General features: G+C 42.6%; 1 protein-coding gene across 2 annotated transcripts in view; it reads left to right on the forward strand.

Annotated features, from left to right (window-relative positions):
- KCNH1 (potassium voltage-gated channel subfamily H member 1) overlaps positions 1-20,803 on the forward strand; it is a 446,156-nt gene that overhangs the window by 317,283 nt on the left and 108,070 nt on the right. For both annotated transcript variants that reach the window (XM_003893141.5, XM_003893140.5), the window contains exon 9: positions 4,531-4,783. In XM_003893141.5, coding sequence (XP_003893190.1) covers positions 4,531-4,783 — 253 coding nt within the window. The remainder of the gene's footprint in view (positions 1-4,530; positions 4,784-20,803) is intronic.

Here is a 20,803-nt window from a genome sequence, read left to right on the forward strand (position 1 = left end):
CTTCCTTCATTAGAATTGTCAGTTGAGAGTTGACAGTTTAAAAAGAAAAATTGAACTGAATTTAATCCTCAACTTGAAGATTACTTTGGTTTTGCTCACTACTTGCCGTGATAACCATAACACCACTACTACAACCTCAGCTACCATTTATTGAACATGCATTAAGAACAGATATTTGTTTTGCTTCTTCTATATGTCTGGTCTTGCACTAGTGTCTCATTTAGCCTCCACAGCAACCCTGTTACCCTATTGAAGGGGGTAAGCACAAGAGGCCCGATTCATTTTGCTAACTGCCCCTGGTCACAGAATAAAGAATGGCAAAGCCAGGATTTGAACACCATTTTGTCTGACTTCAAAGCTTGTGCTTTTCCTACTATTACCTAAAAAAATTTAAAACATGTACTAGAGAGAAGGAGGATGAGTCCCAACAGAGTCATTCTAATTTCTTGGATGGGCAGGGCATCAGCTGGGGCTGAACTTAGTGGCTGCCTTTGCCAACCACCTGCCCCAACTACGCCTGTTGTTTCTGCTGTGTTCTCTCAACAATGCCTGTAGGTTCTGTGGGTTCCTGGCAGCTGATGGAGCAGAAAGGAACTTTGATCTCTCTGCCCTAGGGCTCCTTTTCCCAGGCACCAGGATGCCTTTGTAAGTCTGGTTGTCTGGAAAGAAGCCCTTCCCCCTCTGCTCGCTGTAGGGCTGGCTGGGTGGCTGCCCATGGGAGACAGCACCGTCAGCATTTGCTCTCTCTTACTCTCCCTGCAGATCTGTCCTGCAGATCTGCCCTCACTTTCCTGAAGGGCTTTGGGATTTACCCCAGCTCCTGGTCCAGATGGAAGAGGGAATAGCCGTGGACCCAGCTCACTCTGGAGCCCAGTCTGTCCCGGGCTGGCTGCTCCTCTGGGCAGGAGCTTGTGGCAGGCAGCTGCTGGGGAGAGAACCAGTCCTGTCGTTCTGTACCTTTCCACATCTGCCCCCCCCTCCAATCTAAGTCAGAATGGTCAGTGATAACCAGGGAGCCAGGGCATGTGGGTGGTAGTGCTGGGATACCCCAGTTTTACCAGCTATTGGCTGGTGACTTTGAACACATCGCTTGTCTCTCTCCAAGTCTGTTTTTATGTCTATACACATGGAAACATGATCTTTAAGACTAGGTGACCTCTAAAGCCCTTTTGGCTATGACCTTCTGGACTTCAAAGCCTCCCTGAAATTGCTGCTGCTGCTGCTGCTGCTGCTATGATGACAACATCAAAAATGAGAGCTCACAGGCATTGAACACTTGTATGTGTCAGGCATTATACCAGGATGTTCCACACAACAGCTCATGGAATCCTCAGAAGAATTCTATATGAAATTTCAAAAAAATGAAGACATGGGGAGAGGAGCTAACTATTGCCTCACATTCATGCATCTAGTGAGTGCTGAGGCTGGGACGTGAATCCAGTTCTACCTGATTCTAATGCCTCTTCTCTTACTTAGGACTCCTGTTCTGCCTAGCCTGGAGGAAATTCCACATTGACATCTCCCTTTAGCCTTTGAGACCTTCAAGGAAGAGTAAGGATGGTCTCTTCTCAAAACCTAGCAGTATGAAAGGTGGCCAGAGCCGGGGAGGGTGGCTCTGGGGTCTCAGAGTTGAGACCTCCCCACTCCACTCAGAGAAAGGAAGTCCAGACACCCCACCCACCTCAGTGTGGAGCCAATAGATGGGAAGAATGATGGAAATGACTGATGGCTGTGACAGTTTGCAATTTCTCCCCTCCAGGTTCCCTCACCTGCTCACACTGTACTCTCCGTTGGCTCTGGGAACAGTGCCCAGAATAAAACACTGTCTCCATGCCAAGGCCTCATTCCCTAGCAGCCTCTTCCAGGGAAAGAGTAAAGTCTAGCCCAGGGGAAACCATGTATTTAAAGGTGAACTCACCTGGAGAATAAGTCTTGGTTCCAGACTACTGGGCACAGTTTTGACATGGCGTGCGAGTGCGCCCCATTATCTAGTGATCTGCTCAGAGAGAAGAGGAACTAAATTAAATCTGCATTTCTGCAGGAGTCGTGTTTTGAATGAGCCTTTTAGAAGTAAGTCCTTAGCAAGTGCTCCGCCCAAGCATTAGTATTCTGAATTTTCCTCTCTGCCTTGGTCTGTCCTGTGTCTGTACTCCCAGAGGGCATGCTCACTTGCTGGGCATCCTGCAATCCCAGATCAAGAATGCAGAGGTACACAGGGCGAGGGCATCTGTGCTTTCCGAATCCCCTACTGGGGCCAGGCTTTGTCCCAGGCTGTGTACTGGTAGATATAATTTCATTTAATCTCGCAAGTCAGTGTTAACAGTCTGCATTTGATAGGAGAAAGGAAAGTGTCACCTGGAGGGGAAGGAGCTGGGATTTCAACTCTTTGACCTCTTTCCACTGCTGTACCTCCAAGGAGAGCACAGGGGCACCTGAGGGGGTGGGGATGTAAGTGAAGCCATCGGGGGTGAGGTGAGGTTTGAGCTGGACTTTGAAGGAGGCTGAAAGTCTTCCAACTTTGGGGATGAGCAGCAGATACAGTAGCAAATGGCTTGTGCTAAGGGAGAGAAGCAGGGGTGGGAAAGTACCCAGAACCTCAAGGAAAACGTCATCACTGAACATATTTGATTTTATGCCCCTAGCTTTGCTTATAAGCTAGGATGGGAGAATGGATTATTTTAGAAACACTTCTGATTTCTCTGGAAAAGTTTGCTTGAAGGTGTCTATACTTAATGCTTGCTATGTAAGGGGCCATGCAATGTTTTATTGCAAACATTTAGTCCAGAGAAATATTTCTCCCTCTAGAAAAACCTGTAAATTTTTAATTTTTTCAGAAGATGAGACCTGCATAGCCTCCTCCAGTTTTCATTTTGCTTGAATTCCAAGATGCTGCCGAGATGTTGATAATAAAATTACAAGCCTTTTTTGGGGGGCAGCTGCCTAGTATAGGAATTGGTTGGGATCTAAACCAGGCTCTGATGTCAAGCTATCTAGTTTGAAACCCCAGGTGTGCCATTTCCTGGCAATTTTGGGCAAGTTATTTATCTTCCTTGTGCCTCAGTTTTCTCATCGTAAAATGATATAATAATAACACTTATACAGTTTATGGGAGGATTAAATTAGCAAATGCACGTAACAGTTTAAAATGTAAAATCATAACCCTGTTCAACTTTGCCTATCCTTCTTTCCTTTTTTTATTGTTTTCCTTAAGCACATACCACTAAATTTTATTTATTTTGCTTATTATTTGTCTCCTCCCATTAGATGGTAACTTATATGAGGGCAGGGAGTTTTGTCTTTTTTAATTTTTATTTTTTTTACTGCCTCATCCTGAGAGCCTAGGATAATGCCTGGCATACCATAATGTGTGTGATAAGTATTAAATGAATGAATGATTCTAAAGTGCTTAGCAACGCCTGCCACTCAGTAAGTGCTTAGTAAATGTTACTTTATATCTGTCTTTAAATAACACCCTATATTCAGTCCATCAGCAAATCATATCCATGCTACATTAAAAATCTTTTCTAAATTTAACTGTTCCTCCCTGGCTCTCCTGCCAGCATCCCAGTCAAAGCTTCCCTCACCTCTCACCTGGACAGCTGCAGGAGGGACCTAACTAGATTCCTTGACTAGACTCTTGACACCCTATAGTCAGCACTCTCTAACATCACTCTGTAGCTTCAATGATCTTCTTCAGGTGTAAGTCAGGTCATGACATTCTCCTGCTCAAAAATCCTCCAGTATTTTCTGTCATACTCAGAGTAAAACCCAAGGCTTATTACACCTGAAAGTCTCTTGTACTTCGTGTTGTCTTTGATCCTCATCTCCTGCCCCTTTGCTCTCACTCCTTTTGGCCATTGCTCAGGCTCTCTTAGGGTCTTTGTGTTTGCTATCTTGCTGGGATGTTTTTCTTCACATGGCTCACTCTGGCCCTTATGCAGGAGTCAGCTTGTTACCTTCCGGGCCGGGTGCGGTGGCTCAAGTTTGTAATCCCAGCACTTTGGGAGGCTGAGGCGGGTGGATCGCAAGGTCAGGAGATCGAGACCATCCTGGCTAACACGATGAAACCCCGTCTCTACTAAAAGTACAAAAAATTAGATGGGCGTGGTGGCAGGCACCCGTGGTCCCAGCTACTCGGAAGGCTGAGGCAGGAGAATGGCGTGAACCTGGGAGGCGGAGCTCGCGGTTGAGCTATGATGCCACTGCCCTCCAGCCTGGACGACAGAGTGAGACTCTGTCTCAAAAAAAAAAAAAAAAAAAAAAAGTCACCTTCCCAGAGAAGTCTTCTCTGACCACTAGTCTGCAGGAGTCCTACTTACTCCCAGTGCTGACTCTCAGACCCCTGTCCTGAACATTCAGCACAGATTTTTTTTAGAAACTATCTGTCTCATCTATAAGAATATAAGCTCCATAAGGGCAGGAACTTTGGTTAGAAGAGTGTAGTCTGGTGTAGTGGATGTTGCTCCTCCCCCTGAAGTGCTGAAGGCCACAGTGAGGACCCTCACACTGTTTTTTTCTGTGCCTGGCTAGGTCCTGCAGATCTGCCCCAAGGACATGAGAGCTGACATCTGCGTGCACCTGAACCGCAAGGTTTTCAAGGAGCACCCAGCCTTCCGGCTGGCCAGTGATGGCTGCCTCCGGGCACTGGCCATGGAGTTCCAGACGGTGCATTGTGCCCCAGGGGATCTCATCTACCATGCAGGAGAGAGCGTTGACAGCCTCTGCTTTGTGGTTTCTGGCTCCCTGGAGGTGATCCAAGATGATGAGGTGGTGGCCATCCTAGGTAGGTGTTGGCTTTGCTGGATGAGCAAAGGTACCTGGGGTTGGCTTAGCTACTGGGCAGCTCAATGCCACTGCTGCCTTCAGGTAGAGATTGCTTCATAAGGCAGGGCCAATTGCTAATATTCACTTATCTATCCAACAAACAAACAGCGAGAGCCTGTTTGGCACAAAGCCAGTCGCTGTTTGATGTCTGGAGTATTTCAATAAGAAAAATGGGTTTAATCCTCAAGGGGCTCCCAGTCTAGTGTAGGAGACGAACAAATAAGCAGACATTCACAGTACAATGGGAGGCACATCTAACCCAGTATTCAAGTGGGAAGTCTTCCTGTACCTATGCTAAAACTTAAAAATTGAGAATGAGTTAGCATGGAGAAGAGAAGGGATGACGTATCCTAAATGTGTCACATCCTTTCAGAGGGAGAAATTCATGACTCACTTGGGGAACTACAAATTATTTAGTGTGGCTGGAGCACAAGAGGGGACATGGTAAGATGTCAGACTAGGGAGGGAGTGAAGCACTAGTCAGATCGTGGCAGACTCTGGAAGCCACATTAGGTGACTGGGATTATTTGGGGGAGCCAATGAAGAGCTGAAAGCAGGGGAGAGGCATGATGAGATTTGTACTTTAGAAAGATGACAGTAGTTGCAGCTTGGGGAGTGGATTGAATGGGGAAGGCTGGGGTAAGGAGACCAGGTGGGAGGCATGTTATCTAGAGGCTAGTTGATGGTGGCCTGAACTAATACTGTGGCAAGCAGATGGAGAGAAACAGATGGAGTTGAGATATTCAAGAAGTAGAATCAAGAACCCAATGACAGATTTGCTGTGGCGGGGAAGGAGGAGTCAACGAGGACTATAGGTTTTCTCACATGGATAACAGGGAAGCTGGTACACCATCCACAGCAATAGAGAATGTGGGAGGAGGAGCAGGGACGCGGGGGAACGTGTTGGTAATCAGGACATTGGGCATCAGTAGCTTTTAGGAAATGTGTCTGGTTTTCTGAGCTAGCCAGAGAACAGCTCTTTATTGGTGGCATATCTCTAAGGGGGCAAGCCATCATCATAATAATAGCTATCATTTATGGTCATCTATTCCGTGCCATTTGACACACAGCATTTGACACACAGATACGCATTTCACCCTTACAGTAACCCTATGAAATGGTTTTATTATCCCCATTTTGTAGATGAGACAATTAATGTTCAAAGAGGTTAAGGAAATTTCCTCATGGCTGATGAAGTCCATGAAACCAGCATTCCAGAGTCCCTCTGACTCCAGAACCTCTGCTTCAATCCAAAATGGATTACAAAATGTAATACTGCAATTCTGATGATAATTTTTTTTTTTTTTTTGAGTCGGAATCTTGGCTCTGTTGCCCAGGCTGGAGTGCGGTGGTGCGATCTCGGCTCACTGCAAGCTCTGCCTCATGGGTTCATGCCATTCTCCTGCCTCAGCCTCCCAAGTAGCTGGGACTACAGGCACCCGCCACCATGCCCAGCTAATTTTTTTTGTTTTGTTTTTGTTTTTGTTTTGTTTTGTTTTGATTTTAGTAGAGATGGAGTTTCACCGTGTTAGCCAGGATGGTCTCCATCTCCTAACCTTGTGATCTGCCCGCCTTGGGCTCCCAAAGTGCTGAAATTACAGGCATGAGCCACCACGCCCAGCCTCTGATGATAATTAATGTAGTATGCTGGCCCATTAAGTTGCCAGGTACTGGTAGAGATTGTAAACGTGTTTTATCTTTTACAAATGATTTATTAGAAAACTGAGGCCGGAGGAGATTAAGTTATGCTGAAGTTAGAATTGAGATTCAAACTACAGAGAGACATTAGATAGTGTTATTTTTAAAAAGAAAGAAAGAAAGAAAAAGAAAAGCCCCAACTTTGTTCCCGCTTGACTTTGGAGCACACAATATGTAGCTTCCTTCTTGTTTTTTTGGCCCTAAGCCAAGTGGCTCTCTTGATTACATTTGGCTTAGGTTAACCTAAGGATGATTTATGTTCCTTCAGCATACATTGGCAGATGGTCAGAGGGAGCGTGGGATAGAAATTGGGTGGGGTGGTCGGATGCAGTGGCTCATGCCTGTCATCCCAGCACTTTGGGAGTCTGAGACGGATGGATCTCTTGGGTCCAGGAATTTAAGACCAGCCTGGGCAACATGGCAAAACCCTGTGTCCACAAAAAATACAAAAATTAGATGGGCATGGTGGTATACACTTGTGGTCCCAACTACTCAGGAGGCTTAGGTGGGAGGATCAGAAGCAAAGGTTACAGTGAGACATGATCACATTGCTGCACTCTGGCCTGAGGCCTGAGTGACAGAAGGAGACCTTGTCTCAACAAACAAACAACAACAACAACAAAAAACAAGCAAAAAGAAATTGGGTGGGGAATGGAGGCTGAAACTGTTTGCCAAAATAAGTGTTCTAGATTCCATGGTATCCATTGAACTCTGCAGACCAGGGTTACTCTGTTCCTTGCCCCCTTTTCACAGAGAAGCGAGATTCAACTCTGTATACATAGGACTCATGAAGGTAAAAACCATTGCTTTAGTATGTCTGATATGAAGGAGCATTTTTCTCTACCTTTAATACTCATCAGTTTCCTTGATAAAGAGGAATTTCTTTTATTTATTTATTTATTTATTAAACTTTAAGTTCTAGCATGCACGATAAAGAGGAATTTCCACTGGTGGTCATAGCCATGCTTTTATGTTTGCCTGGCTGAGATGAGCACCTGTTAACTAGCAAGCAATACTTTAAGTTTGACCTTTGACTTAACCCTTTGATAAGGGCATCTTTCACTCATCTTCCCACTGATAACTGACCATATGCCTTTCCATGCTCAGGGCATCCTTCGTGACTCACCACACACAGCTACATTTCTAGGAGTTGGTTTGAACACCTAGACTTAGGCATAGAGGCATGACGGAGCTAAAGAGGGGTGGGGGAGACAAACAGCTTCCTACCCCCTTCTCATTTCCTTTCATCCTGGGCTTCTTGTGAGGAAGAAACCAGGGCTTGATTTATTGTTGAATTACTTGACCTTGTTGACTGCGTCTCTAAATCTAGCCCTCTACTTTGGGCCTTCCCGGGCATTCTGCCTGCTCTAGTTAGCAATGTGGACAGGATCTCTGAAATAGCTCAGCAGCTTTGGATTCAAAGTGGTTGTTGCCTTCAAACTGTCTACACTAGAAAAAGCTTCTCCACTTTGTCTCTAGGAGCCAGACTGGGTCTGAAAAGTAGGTCCAAACTCAATATTCTAAATAACTTATCAGATTTCAGGGGGCTCTTATTCTCTAAAAGGTCGAGACAAGTCCTTCGAGTCAACCTGAGCTCTGGACAAAGAGGCATAAGTGACTCTAAGCTGTTGGCTCCCTGGAAACTTAAATTTAGAGTTTTGTTCTTGTTGTTTTTCTATAATTAGCATATCTTTGGTCAATGGACTGAAATCAGTTTTTTCTTGCAAGGGGGTTAAGCATCAAATGGGCATTATAACTATATTGTCTGTTGATGCCCTTCAATACAATTCAACCAAAATGCATTGAACACCTGCTATCCGCCAGGTACTGTCATAGGGGTGGGGATATAGCAGTAGAGCAAACATTAGTCCAGCCTCCTACAAGTGGAGGGGGCTGACAGTGGAAAGACAGCCATTACTCTGCATGATTAGCATTGACATAGAGAGAATGCAGATATTCTAGAGGATCACTGCATGAGCAATTATTGAGCAGCTACTGTATATCCAGTGCTGTAAAGAGGACAGAAAATATCCAAGTAATCCTTAATTATCACAAGCAAGAGGTTTTAGAAAAAAACGTCAGAGCTCATCCATCTCGCTGTCTTCCTCTTTGTCCTGTTATTATCAATTCACTCATTTACATTCTGCTAATTTGCCCCCTCCTTCCATTTCTAATATTCCACTCACATTCTCTGTTTAATTTTAACACAGATGCCAAGAACAAAGAAAAGGGCCAGTACTCATGACTAAGTGTGTTTAGTTTGTATTAAAAATAAAGCCCTTCTAAAGAAAGTCTTTTAAAGAAGAGTGTTTTTCAAACTTCTGTGACTGGAACCTGCCATATGAAATGTATATTACATTGCAAATGAATACATATACAAGTGCACACACAGTTATACGCAGAATTTGATACTTCTCTTGCTATGTGAGTTGCAACCTGGTATTTTCTATTAGATAATGTTCTCTTTCATTAAAAAAATGACCATCATGACCCACTAAATTGTTTTCCTGACCTGATCACAGTCTGCAGTTTAAAACGTGGTCCCACAAATCTAGATGATATTCTCTGAGGACAGAGAACATATCAGAAATCTCTTATGATCTCCTGTCCCTTTACTCTTCTCTCTGCCTTAATTTTGCATGAAATCCTTATATCTTTTTGGAATTCCCTTAGAAATCATTTAATGGCTTCTCAAATCTAGTTTCTTGGCTCCTTGAAATAAATTTGAGATTTTCACATGTGCATTTTATTTATTAGATTTTAAAAAGTAATTTAATTTTTTATAGATATCAATATTAAAAGGTAGAGATACCATTTTTCCCCTATCCAAGTAGTACTAGTAGCATCTGCATGTAAGTAGTTATCTTGGTGTTCTGTGTTACCGTGTGACTCAGCAACATAGATGAGTCATGGACTAGCATCTGGGCTGTGCATAAGTGTGTTAAGTATCTCCCTGCATTTCCATCTTATAAGTGCAGTATTTATATGATCTCCTTTCACTGCGATTTAGTGTCCCCTTAGTAATGTTTATGGGTTTTGCATTTTAATACTCAATTTGTATTTTCTTTATGGATCATCTTGTGTTTTTCCATTTTGTGGATTTTTTTTTTTTTTTCCTTGGGGCAAACAGAAGTATTTTGGTCAGGCTGCATCAAGCAGTAAAAAGAGTCCTGAAGCTAGAGATTTAACTCTAGTCTTGGTTCTGCTATAACTTCTTGCAGGAGTTGCCACTAGCTGGTTAAGAGTCTTCAAAGGCCTCCTGTGTTTCTACTGAGCCTGTCACACTGCATCAATTGCATGTTTACTCCCCACTCTCCTGTGAGCCCCAGACTCTTTGATTTCATATCTCTGGCACCTAGCACATGGAAAGCACCAGAGGCTATTTTCTGAATAGAATGCAATTGAAAGGAAGGCAGAGGTTAGGCTGTGAGGAGCCCCACAGTCCAGAGTAAGACTTTATCTTATGGGGATAAGGACCCAGAGAGAGTTTTAGAAAGGGGGTTGACAGGAAGATTTGGGTTCCACAAATACAGAGGGATGGAGACTAGCAGAGAGGCTCAGGAAAAATGGTGAACCCCTGAATAAGGAAGTAGAAGGAGAGCCAGAATCTACAGATATCAGGGGAGGGAGAACCTCTGGGATGTGGGAGGTGAGGACAGGGAATAGTTTCCGGAAGTGACTGGAGAAGTCAACAGGGCCAGAGGAGGAGGAAGTGAAGGAGGAAAGAAGATGGGTCTATTTTGTTCAGTTTGCAGTGTCTTTTTGGAACAGGTCTAGGTATAGCTTTCGACTATGGGAAACTCTCTTCTTGATTTGTGGATGGGCCAAAGTCTGCCAAGAAATGGGAAGAGCTATGGGGAAGATTGATGAGCAGGCCCTGGTTCATGTGGCACAGATCTTACTTGCAGTCCTGTCACTATTGAGTTAGGACTTATATGTACATAAAGGCATAAATGCTTGTTCATGGATGAAATCTTCTTTATTTTATTTACTTATTTATTTTTAGAAGGACACCTCCTTGTCACAGTTCCTAATTTGGAAGGTACTCTCATTTTTGCTTAGTTAACTTCCTTGGGTTCATTGACCTTATTTGGATATTACTGCAGCATCTATTTATTTAGCAATCACCAGAGCATAACATGGTCTTAATCTCTTTGGGGGTACAGAGAAAAATCTTCTCTTGGAGGAATGTTCCATTACATGGGATGAGACAAATGCATGGCTAGTGGCAATAAGTAACGTGGGTACCCTTTTCTATAGACTTCTTGCAGTGAGCAGGGAAATGCTCATACAGGAGGTAGAAGTTGAATTGGGCTTAGAAGGACAAGTAGGAGTTTTGCAGTCTGAGTCTGAAAGTAGAAAGTACAGCACGGGCCTCCAGAGGTATTAAAGAATACATGGAAATGCATGTGGCATGTTCAAGTACTAACGTGAGCAAAGCAGACTGAGCAGCCTTTCCATGAGGCCAGTGGTTTTCAACTATAGTGAACACAAAACTCAGCTGGGAAACTTGTTCATCATGCCAAGCCCCATTTGTTCCCCACAGGTTCTGAATCTATAGCCCTAGCCCCAGAGGTGATTCCATGCATGTGGTTGGAGGACTGCGCTTTGAGAAACATTGCTTTAGGCAGTTATTGCTTGATGTTTTTTGTGGAACGGGATGAGATGATGAACGTGGGGAAGCAACTAAGGCTGGGATGCACTGGGTAGGAGACCTTTTATTACATTAACCTAAACCACATGAAATGATCAATTCTCCACTTTTTTGACATAGTACATGGAAGGATCAACTTCCCAGTGATCTGTATAAGAGGCCTAGAGTAGCAGCTTTATGAGGATGGAGTCAAGGTTTGGACAGGTGAGGTAGGGCATTCTAAATGGAAAAGATGATGTGAGCTGAGGCCTAGGGAAGGAAAGTGTTGGGGGTGTTTCATAACCACAAGACAGTTACTTGAGCTGGAGCTGCGAGCCCTACGGGGCAGCAGTGGGATATGGGGCTGGGGAGGCATATCAGGGCTAGTCTATGAGATGAGTTTAAAGGTCAGCATGAGGAACTCAGCAGTGGAAACCACTGAAGGTGGTGAGTAAAGCATGGCACTATTACAGCTGTGATTTGTAAAGATTATGGATTGAACAGAGAGACCAGGAGGCTGTTAGGTAACTATGGCTTATAGCACAAGTAAGGAGTGTTAAGATGCAGGCAGTAAAAATGGAGACAGGAGTAGGGCTGCCAAATACAATACCACATGCCCAGTTTAATTTGAATTTCATGTAAACAATACATAGTTTCTAGTATAAATTTTATCCAGATGTTTCATGGGATATGCTTATGAGTGAAATTATTCATTTATTTGAAATTCTATTTTAACTGGGTATCTTGTATTTTTATTTGCTAAATCTGCCAACCATAGTTGGGAGAGAAAGGTGCATAAAACATCGTGAAGCAGAGTCTGTAAGGTTGTAAGTAGGATGTGGGGAGCAAAGAGAGGGAAGCAAGAGAGGCAGTTCTGATGAGTGGGGAAATGGGGGCATCAGTGGTAGAAGATGAAGTCAGGAGGAAATGGTGGTGAGAAAGAAAGTGGTGAGCTTCATTTTGACCTGTTACATTTTGCATTTAATGGCCAATAGTGTATCAAAGTGGAGAGTCCAGCAGTGACTTGGACCCTGTGGGTCTGGAATCAGGAAAAGAAACCATGGGTCAAGACAGAAATTTGGGATTTAGAGGAAGAAATATGAAATGCATATTTTAAAAAGACACAGATAGAACATAGGAATATTTTTCTAAATGACCAAGTATTTCAGAGCATTTGAAAGGAATTGGGAAAGCCAGATGTGGTGGCTTGTGACCATGGCCCCAGCTACTCAGGAGGTTGAGGATCATTTGAGCCTTGGACTTTGAGGCTGTAGTGCACCGTGATCGCACCTGTGAAGAGCTACTGCACTCCAGCCTAGGCAACATAGCAAGACCCTGTCTCTTGAAAAAGAAAGAAATGGGAGTGAAGCCATTCACAATACTCACAAGAAATTTTAAACGATACTAGAAATAAGCAAAGTAAGTAAAATACAGTTTTTAAATGCGATCTGATCTCAGTTATGTGAGGGAAAACCATTCATAGATAAAAGCCCATAGGTGTTTTCACCAACGTGTTATAGTGCATGTCTTGTTTGTGAGGCTTTAGGATATTTTAATTTTTAAAAAATATTTGTCTTTCAAGTTGTCTTTAAGAATATATGCTACTTTCTAAATGTGGGGAAAAAATTTGTTTTAATTTTCAAGGGGATATTGAGAAAGTCAACATTACTTCAAATTTCACATTTGTTGGTTATTAGGATATAATTTAGAAGAATGATATTATTTTTCATATAGATGTCTTGACAGCATTTTTTTTTTTACCAATTCAATCAGAAAAAAAGTGGCATTTATTTTTGCACCTAGTACCCAACCCCTCCCTCTAAGAGTTCTTGAAAAGAAGGATGGCCAGGCAATGAAGACAGAATGGCTTATCTGACAAAGATCTAAAGCAACAACAAAAGCAACAATAACTTTCTGTAAACCCTCATTATTTTAGAGGATTGGAGAAGCTAAATCCTTCACAGAGATGCTTCCCAAGATTCTTGTGAGCTGAGTATGGAGAGGAGGGGGTCCCCCACGCACTGCCGTCACTGTGGTGCATTGCTCCACAGTGCTCCAGGGACTTGAAGTTGCTGGGTAAATATTGCTGCCACTTGCCATATAATAATGTTGTTTGCTCATGCTTAGCACAAAGGGAGGAGGCTGTGGGTAAGTGTCACCCTAAACACTCCAACCAAGCATTAATACTCATACAGCTGTTCCATCATCTGAAGAGATTAAACTAAGTCTGTACTTTTAGAAAGAAGCTATAATATGAATAATCTAGAACTTCAGAAATACAAAACCACTTGTATCGTGTAATGCACACATTATCTGATTGAGAGAGGGTGGAGTCAGAGACCAGGTCTCTTTCCTAATTCTGTGTTTGCTTAAGAAATTTTAAAAATTGGTTTACAGTCCCCGAAGACACTGGCAGTTAGAAAGTTGACTGATCTTTCTAAAGGAAATTTTCATAACTTTATAGTGTCTAGACAGAGGGATTGGTTGAATAATAAATTATGGTAAATTAAGGCAGTTGTTACGATAATGATATGAAGAAGTTTTACTGGCATGCAAAATGTTTCAAATATAACTTTAAGTGGGATAAAAGCAGAATATATAGCTATATATATAGTAACCTTAACTAGATCAAAATGCATTTATGAGTAAAAGAAAGATGGAAGGTATACCAAAATGTTAACTGAAGTTTTCTGGACAGTAGACTTATTTGTAATTTTTATTGTCTATTTTTCAACATATTTCAGTTATTTTCTATAACTCACTTATATTCTTTTATAAATAATCAGAAGGGGAGAAAACAAAGTTCTCATCCATAGCAATCTTGGAAAATTATCACCTGCTTTCAGTGGAAGATTTGTGTTCTGTTTGCTTGGTGGAGAGATTTGGCTAATTTAATTTTATCTAATTGCAGTAATGAAGAACAGAAGGAGAATTGTCATGAAGTTTCCAAACCATTGCTTTAACTTAACCATTTATGGCTGAGTCCCCATTCAGACAGAGATGCCAACCTTGTTTTCTCATGATCAGCATAGTCCCCACAAGGAAGGCTGATGACCCATATTTGGGTGACGTTTTAATACTTTTAGGGACAGCATTTATGTCACAGAGTAATTTCTTTTTTTTTTTTTTTTTTGTTATACTTTAAGTTCTAGGGTACATGTGCACAACATGCAGGTTTGTTACATATGTATACTTGTGCCATGTTGGTGTTCTGCACCCATCAACTCATCAGCACCCATCAACTCGTCATTTACATCTGGTATAACTCCCAATGCCATCCCTCCCCACTCCCCCCTCCCCATAATAAGCCCCGGTGTGTGATGTTCCCCTTCCCGAGTCCAAGTGATCTCATTGTTCAATTCCCACCTATGAGTGAGAACATGCGGTGTTTGGTTTTCCGTTCTTGCGATAGTTTGCTGAGAATGATGGTTTCCAGCTGCATCCATGTCCCTACAAAGGACACAAACTCATCCTTTTTTATGGCTGCATAGTATTCCATGGTGTATATGTGCCACATTTTCATAATCCAGTCTGTCACTGATGGACATTTGGGTTGATTCCAAGTCTTTGCTATTGTGAATAGTGCCGCAGTAAACATACGTGTGCATGTGTCTTTATAGCAGCATGATTTATAATCCTTTGGGTGTATCGCCAGTAATGGGATGGCTGGGTCAAATGGTATTTCTAGTTCTAGATCCTTGAGGAATCGCCATACTGTTTTCCACAGTGGTTGAACTAGTTCACAATCCCAGCAACAGTGTAAAAGTGTTCCTATTTCTCCACATCCTCTCCAGCACCTGTTGTTTCCTAACTTTTTAATGATTGCCATTCTAACTGGTGTGAGATGGTACCTCATTGTGGTTTTGATTTGCATTTCTCTGAGGCCAGTGATGATGAGCATTTTTTCATGTGTCTGTTGGCTGTATGCATGTCTTCTTTTGAGAAATGTCTGTTCATATCCTTTGCCCACTTTTTGATGGGGTTGTTTGTTTTTTTCTTGTAAATTTGTTTGAGTTCTTTGTAGGTTCTGGATATTAGCTCTTTGTCAGATGCGTAGGTTGCAAACATTTTCTCCCATTCTGTAGGGTGCCTCTTCACTCTGATGGTAGTTTCTTTTGCTGTGCAGAAGCTCTTTAGTTTGATTAGATCCCATTTGTCAATTTTTGCTTTTGTTGCCGTTGCTTTTGGTGTTTTAGACATGAAATCCTTGCCTGTGCCTATGTCCTGAATGGTTAGGTTTTCTTCTAGGGTTTTTATGGTATTAGGTCTAACATTTAAGTCTCTAATCCATCTTGAATTAATTTTCATATGAGGAGTAAGGAAAGGATCCAGTTTCAGCTTTCTACTTATGACTAGCCAATTTTCCCAGCACCATTTATTAAATAGGGAATCCTTTCCCCATTTCTTGTTTTTGTCAGATTTGTCAAAGATCAGATGGCTGTAGATGTGTGGTATTATTTCTGAGGACTCTGTTCTGTTCCATGGGTCTATATCTCTGTTTTGGTACCAGTCCCATGCCGTTTTGGTTACTGTAGCCTTGTAGTATAGTTTGAAGTCAGGTAGCGTGATGCCTCCAGCTTTGTTGTTTTGGCTTATGATTGTCTTGGCAATGCGGCCTCTTTTTTGGTTCCATATGAACTTTAAAACAGTTTTTTCCAATTCTGTGAAGAAAGTCATTGGTAGCTTGATGGGGATGGCATTGAATCTATAAATTACCTTGGGCAGTATGGCCATTTTCACAATATTGATTCTTCCTATCCATGAGCATGGTGTGGTCTTCCATTTGTTTGTGTACTCTTTTATGGGGTTTCTAAATATACAATCGTGTCATCTGCAAACAGGGACAATTTGACTTCTTCTTTTCCTAACTGAATACCCTTGATTTCTTTCTCTTGCCTGATTGCCCTAGCCAGAACTTCCAACACTATGTTGAATAGGAGTGGTGAGAGAGGGCATCCCTGTCTTGTGCCAGTTTTCAAAGGGAATGCTTCCAGTTTTTGCCCATTCAGTATGATATTGGCTGTGGGTTTGTCATAAATAGCTCTTATTATTTTGAGATACGTTCCATCAATACCGAATTTATTGAGAGTTTTTAGCATGAAATGCTGTTGAATTTTGTCAAAGGCCTTTTCTGCATCTATTGAGATAATCATGTGGTTTTTGTCTTTGGTTCTGTTTATATGCTAGATTACGTTTATTGATTTGCATATGTTGAACCAGCCTTACATCTCAGGTATGAAGCCCACTTGATCATGGTGGATAAGCTTTTTGATATGCTGCTGGATTCGGTTTGCCAGTATTTTATTGAGGATTTTTGCATCGATGTTCATCAGGGATATTGGTCTAAAATTCTCTTTTTTTTGTTGTATCTCTGTCAGGCTTTGGTATCAGGATGATGTTGGCCTCATAAAATGAGTTAGGGAGGATTCCCTCTTTTTCTATTGATTGGAATAGTTTCAGAAGGAATGGTACCAGCTCCTCCTTGTACCTCTGGTAGTATTTGGCTGTGAATTCGTCTGGTCCTGGACTTTTTTTGGTTGGTAGGCTATTAATTATTGCCTCAATTTCAGAGCCTGCTATTGGTCTATTCAGGGATTCCACTTCTTCCTGGTTTAGTCTTGGGAGAGTGTAAGCGTCCAGGAAATTATCCATTTCTTCTAGGTTTTCTAGTTTATTTGCATAGAGGTGTTTATAGTATTCTCTGATGGTAGTTTGTATTTCTGTGGGGTCGGTGGTGATATCCCCTTTATCATTTTTTATTGCGTCTATTTCATTCTTCTCTCTTTTCTTCTTTATTAGTCTTGCTAGCGGTCTATCAATTTTGTTGATCTTTTCAAAAAACCAGCTCCTGGATTCACTGATTTTTTGGAGGGTATTTTTGTGTCTCTATGTCCTTCAGTTCTGTTCTGATCTTAGTTATTTCTTGCCTTCTGCTAGCTTTTGAATGTGTTTGCTCTTGCTTCTCTAGTTCTTTTAATTGTGATGTTAGGGTGTCAATTTTAGATCTTTCCAGCTTTCTCTTGTGGGCATTTAGTGCTATAAATTTCCCTCTACACACTACTTTAAATGTGTCCCAGAGATTCTGGTATGTTGTATATTTGTTCTCATTGGTTTCAAAGAACATCTTTATTTCTGCCTTCATTTCATTATGGACCCAGTAGTCATTCAGGAGCAGGTTGTTCAGTTTCCATGTAGTTGCGTGGTTTTGATTGAGTACCTTAGTCCTGAGTTCTAGTTTGATTGCACTGTGATCTGAGAGACAGTTTGTTATAATTTCTGTTCTTTTACATTTGCTGAGGAGTGCTTTACTTCCAACTATGTGGTCAATTTTGGAATGAGTGCGATGTGGTGCTGAGAAGAATGTATACTCTGTTGATTTGGGGTGGAGAGTTCTGTAGATGTCTATTAGGTCCGCTTGGTGCAGAGTTGAGTTCAATTCCTGGATATCCTTGTTAACTTTCTGTCTCGTTGATCTGTCTAATGTTGACAGTGGGGTGTTGAAGTCTCCCACTATTATTGTATGGGAGTCTAAGTCTCTTTGTAAGTCTCTAAGGACTTGCTTTATGAATCTGGGTGCTCCTGTATTGGGTGCATATATGTTTAGGATAATTAGCTTTTCCTGTTGAATTGATCCCTTTACCATTATGTAATGGCCTTCTTTGTCTTTTTTGATCTTTGATGTTTAAAGTCTATTTTATCAGAGACTAGGATTGCAACCCCTGCTTTTTTTTTGTTTTCCATTTGCTTGGTAGATCTTCCTTCATCCCTTTATTTTGAGCCTATGTGTGTCTCTGCATGTTAGATGGGTCTCCTGAATATAGCAAACTGATGGGTCTTGACTCTTTATCCAATTTGCCAGTCTGTGTCTTTTAATTGGAGCATTTAGTCCATTTACATTTAAGGTTAATATTGTTATGTGTGAACTTGATCCTGTCATTGTGATATTAGCTGGTTATTTTGCTCATTAGGTGATGCAGTTTCTTCCTAGCCTCGATGGTCTTTACATTTTGGCATGTTTTTGCAATGGCTGGTACCAGTTGTTCCTTTCCACGTTTAGTGCTTCCTTCAGGATCTCTTGTAGGGCAGGCCTAGTGGTGACAAAATCTCTAAGCATTTGCTTGTCTGTAAAGGATTTTATTTCTGCTTCACTTGTGAAACTCAGTTTGGCTGGATATGAAATTCTGGGTTGAAAATTCTTTTCTTTAAGAATGTTGAATATCGGCCCCCACTGTCTTCTGCCTTGGAGAGTTTCTGCCAAGAGATCTGCTGTTAGTCTGATGGGCTTCCCTTTGTGTGTAACCCGACCTTTCTCTCTGGCTGCCCTTAACATTTTTTCCTTCATTTCAACTTTGGTGAACCTGACAATTATGTGTCTTGAAGTTGCTCTTCTCGAGGAGTATCTTTGTGGCATTCTCTGTATTTCCTGAATTTTAATGTTCGCCTACCTTACTAGGTTGGGGAATTTCTTCTGGATGATATCCTGCAGAGTGTTTTCCAACTTGGTTCCATTTTCCCCGTCACTTTCAGGCACCCCAATCAGACGTAGATTTGGTCTTTTCACATAATCCCATATTTCTTGGAGGCTTTGTTCATTTCTTTTTACTCTTTTTTCTCTACACTTCTCTTCCCACTTCATTTCATTCATTTGATCCTCAATCGCCGATACTCTTTCTTTCAGTTGATCGAGTCGGTTACTGAAGCTTGTGCATTTGTGATGTAGTTCTCGTGTTATGGTTTTCATCTCTATCAGTTCTTTTAAGATCTTCTCTGCATTGATTATTCTAGTTATCCATTCATCCATTCTTTTTTCAAGGTTTTCAGTTTCTTTGTGCTGGTTACGTAGTTCCTCCTTTAGCTCCGAGAAGTTTGATCAACTGAAGCCTTCTTCTCTCAACTTGTCAAAGTCATTCTCTGTCCAGCTTTGTTCACTTGCTGGTGATGAGATGCGTTCCTTTGGAGGGGGAGATGCGCTCTGACTTTTTGAATTTCCAGCTTTTCTGCCCTGCTTTTTCCCCATATTTGTGGTTTTATCTGCCTTTGGTCTTTGATGATGGTGACGTACTGATGGGGTTTTGGTGTGGGTGTCCTTTCTGTTTGTTAGTTTTCCTTCTAACAGTCAGGACCCTCAGCTGTAGGTCTGTTGGAGTTTGCTTGCGGTCCACTCCAGACCCTGTTTGCCTGGGTATCAGCAGTGGAGGCTGTAGCAGATAGAGTATTGCGAACAGCGAGTGTTGCTGTCCAATTCTTGCTTTGGAAGCTTCGTCTCAGGCGTGTACCCTGCTGTGCGAGGTGTGGGGTGTCGGTCTGCACCTAGTGGGGGATGTCTCCCAGTTAGGCTACTCAGGACCAACTTGAGCAGGCAGTCTGTCCGTTCTCAGATGTCAACTTCCATGCTGGGAGATCCACTGCTCTCTTCAGAGTTGTCAGACAGGGGCATTTACCTCTGCCAAGGTTGCTGCTGCTTTTTGTTTAGCTATGCCCTGTCCACAGAGGAGGAGTCTACAGAGGCAGGCCAGCCTCATTGAACTGTGGTGGGCTCCACCCAATTCGAGCTTCCTGGTGGCTTTGTTTACCTACTTAAGCCTCAGGAATGGCGGGTGCCCCTCCCCCAGCCTCGCTGCTGCCTTGCAGTTAGATCTCACACTGCTGTACTAGCAATGAGGGAGGCTCTGTGGGCATGGGATCCTCTGGGCCAGGTGTGGGATCTAATCTCCTGGTGTGCCGTTTGCTAAGATGCTTGGTAAAGTGCAGTATTAGGGTGGGAGTTACCTGATTTTCCAGGTGTTGTGTGTCTCAATTTCCTTTGGCTAGGAAAAGGAATTCTCTTCCCCCTTGCGCTTCCCAGGTGAGGCGATGCCTCGCCCTGCTTCACCTCTCTCTGGTCGGGCTGCACCCGCAGACCAGCACCAACTGTCTGACATGCCCCAGTGAGATGAACCCTGTATCTGAGTTGAAAATGCAGAAGTCACCCATCTTCTGTGTTGCTCACACTGGGAGCTGGAGGCTGAACCTGTTCCTATTTGGCCATCTTGGGCGCGCCCCCCTCTTTTTTTTTTTTTTTTTGAGATGGAGTTTCACTGTTGTTGCCCAGGCTGGAATGCAATGGCACAATCTCGGCTCACTGCAGTCTCCGCCTCCTGAGTCCAAGCCATTCTGCTGCCTCAGCCTACTGAGTAGCTGGGATTACAAGTGCTCGCTGCCACACCTGGCTAGTTTTTGCGTTTTTAGTAGTGACGGGGTTTCACCACGTTGGCCAGCCTGGTCTCAAACTCCTGACCTCGAGTGATCTGCCCCCCTTGGCCTCGAAAAGTGCTGGGATTACAGGTGTGAGCCACTGTGCCTGGCCAGGGCAGTCATCTTAATCATAAAGGTTCTATCTTCATGATCCAGTTACCACCTACAGATCTCACCTCCAAATACCACTGTATTGGCAGTTAGGGTTTTAGCATGTAAATTTGAGGGGGCAGGGACACAAATATTCAGACCATAGCAGGTTGGTATGATTAGCCACATTTTATAGTTGAGTAAACTGAGACTGAGAGAGATTCAATAAGATGCCCAGTGCTGTTCATTTACGTATACATTCAACAACCATTGAGTGCCTGCCATGTACCAGAGACAGTGCTGGGTATGCAGCAGTTCCAAGTA

The sequence above is a fragment of the Papio anubis genome, chromosome 1 (genome assembly GCF_008728515.1).
Source record: "Papio anubis isolate 15944 chromosome 1, Panubis1.0, whole genome shotgun sequence".
NCBI classification, from domain to species: Eukaryota; Metazoa; Chordata; class Mammalia; order Primates; family Cercopithecidae; genus Papio; species Papio anubis.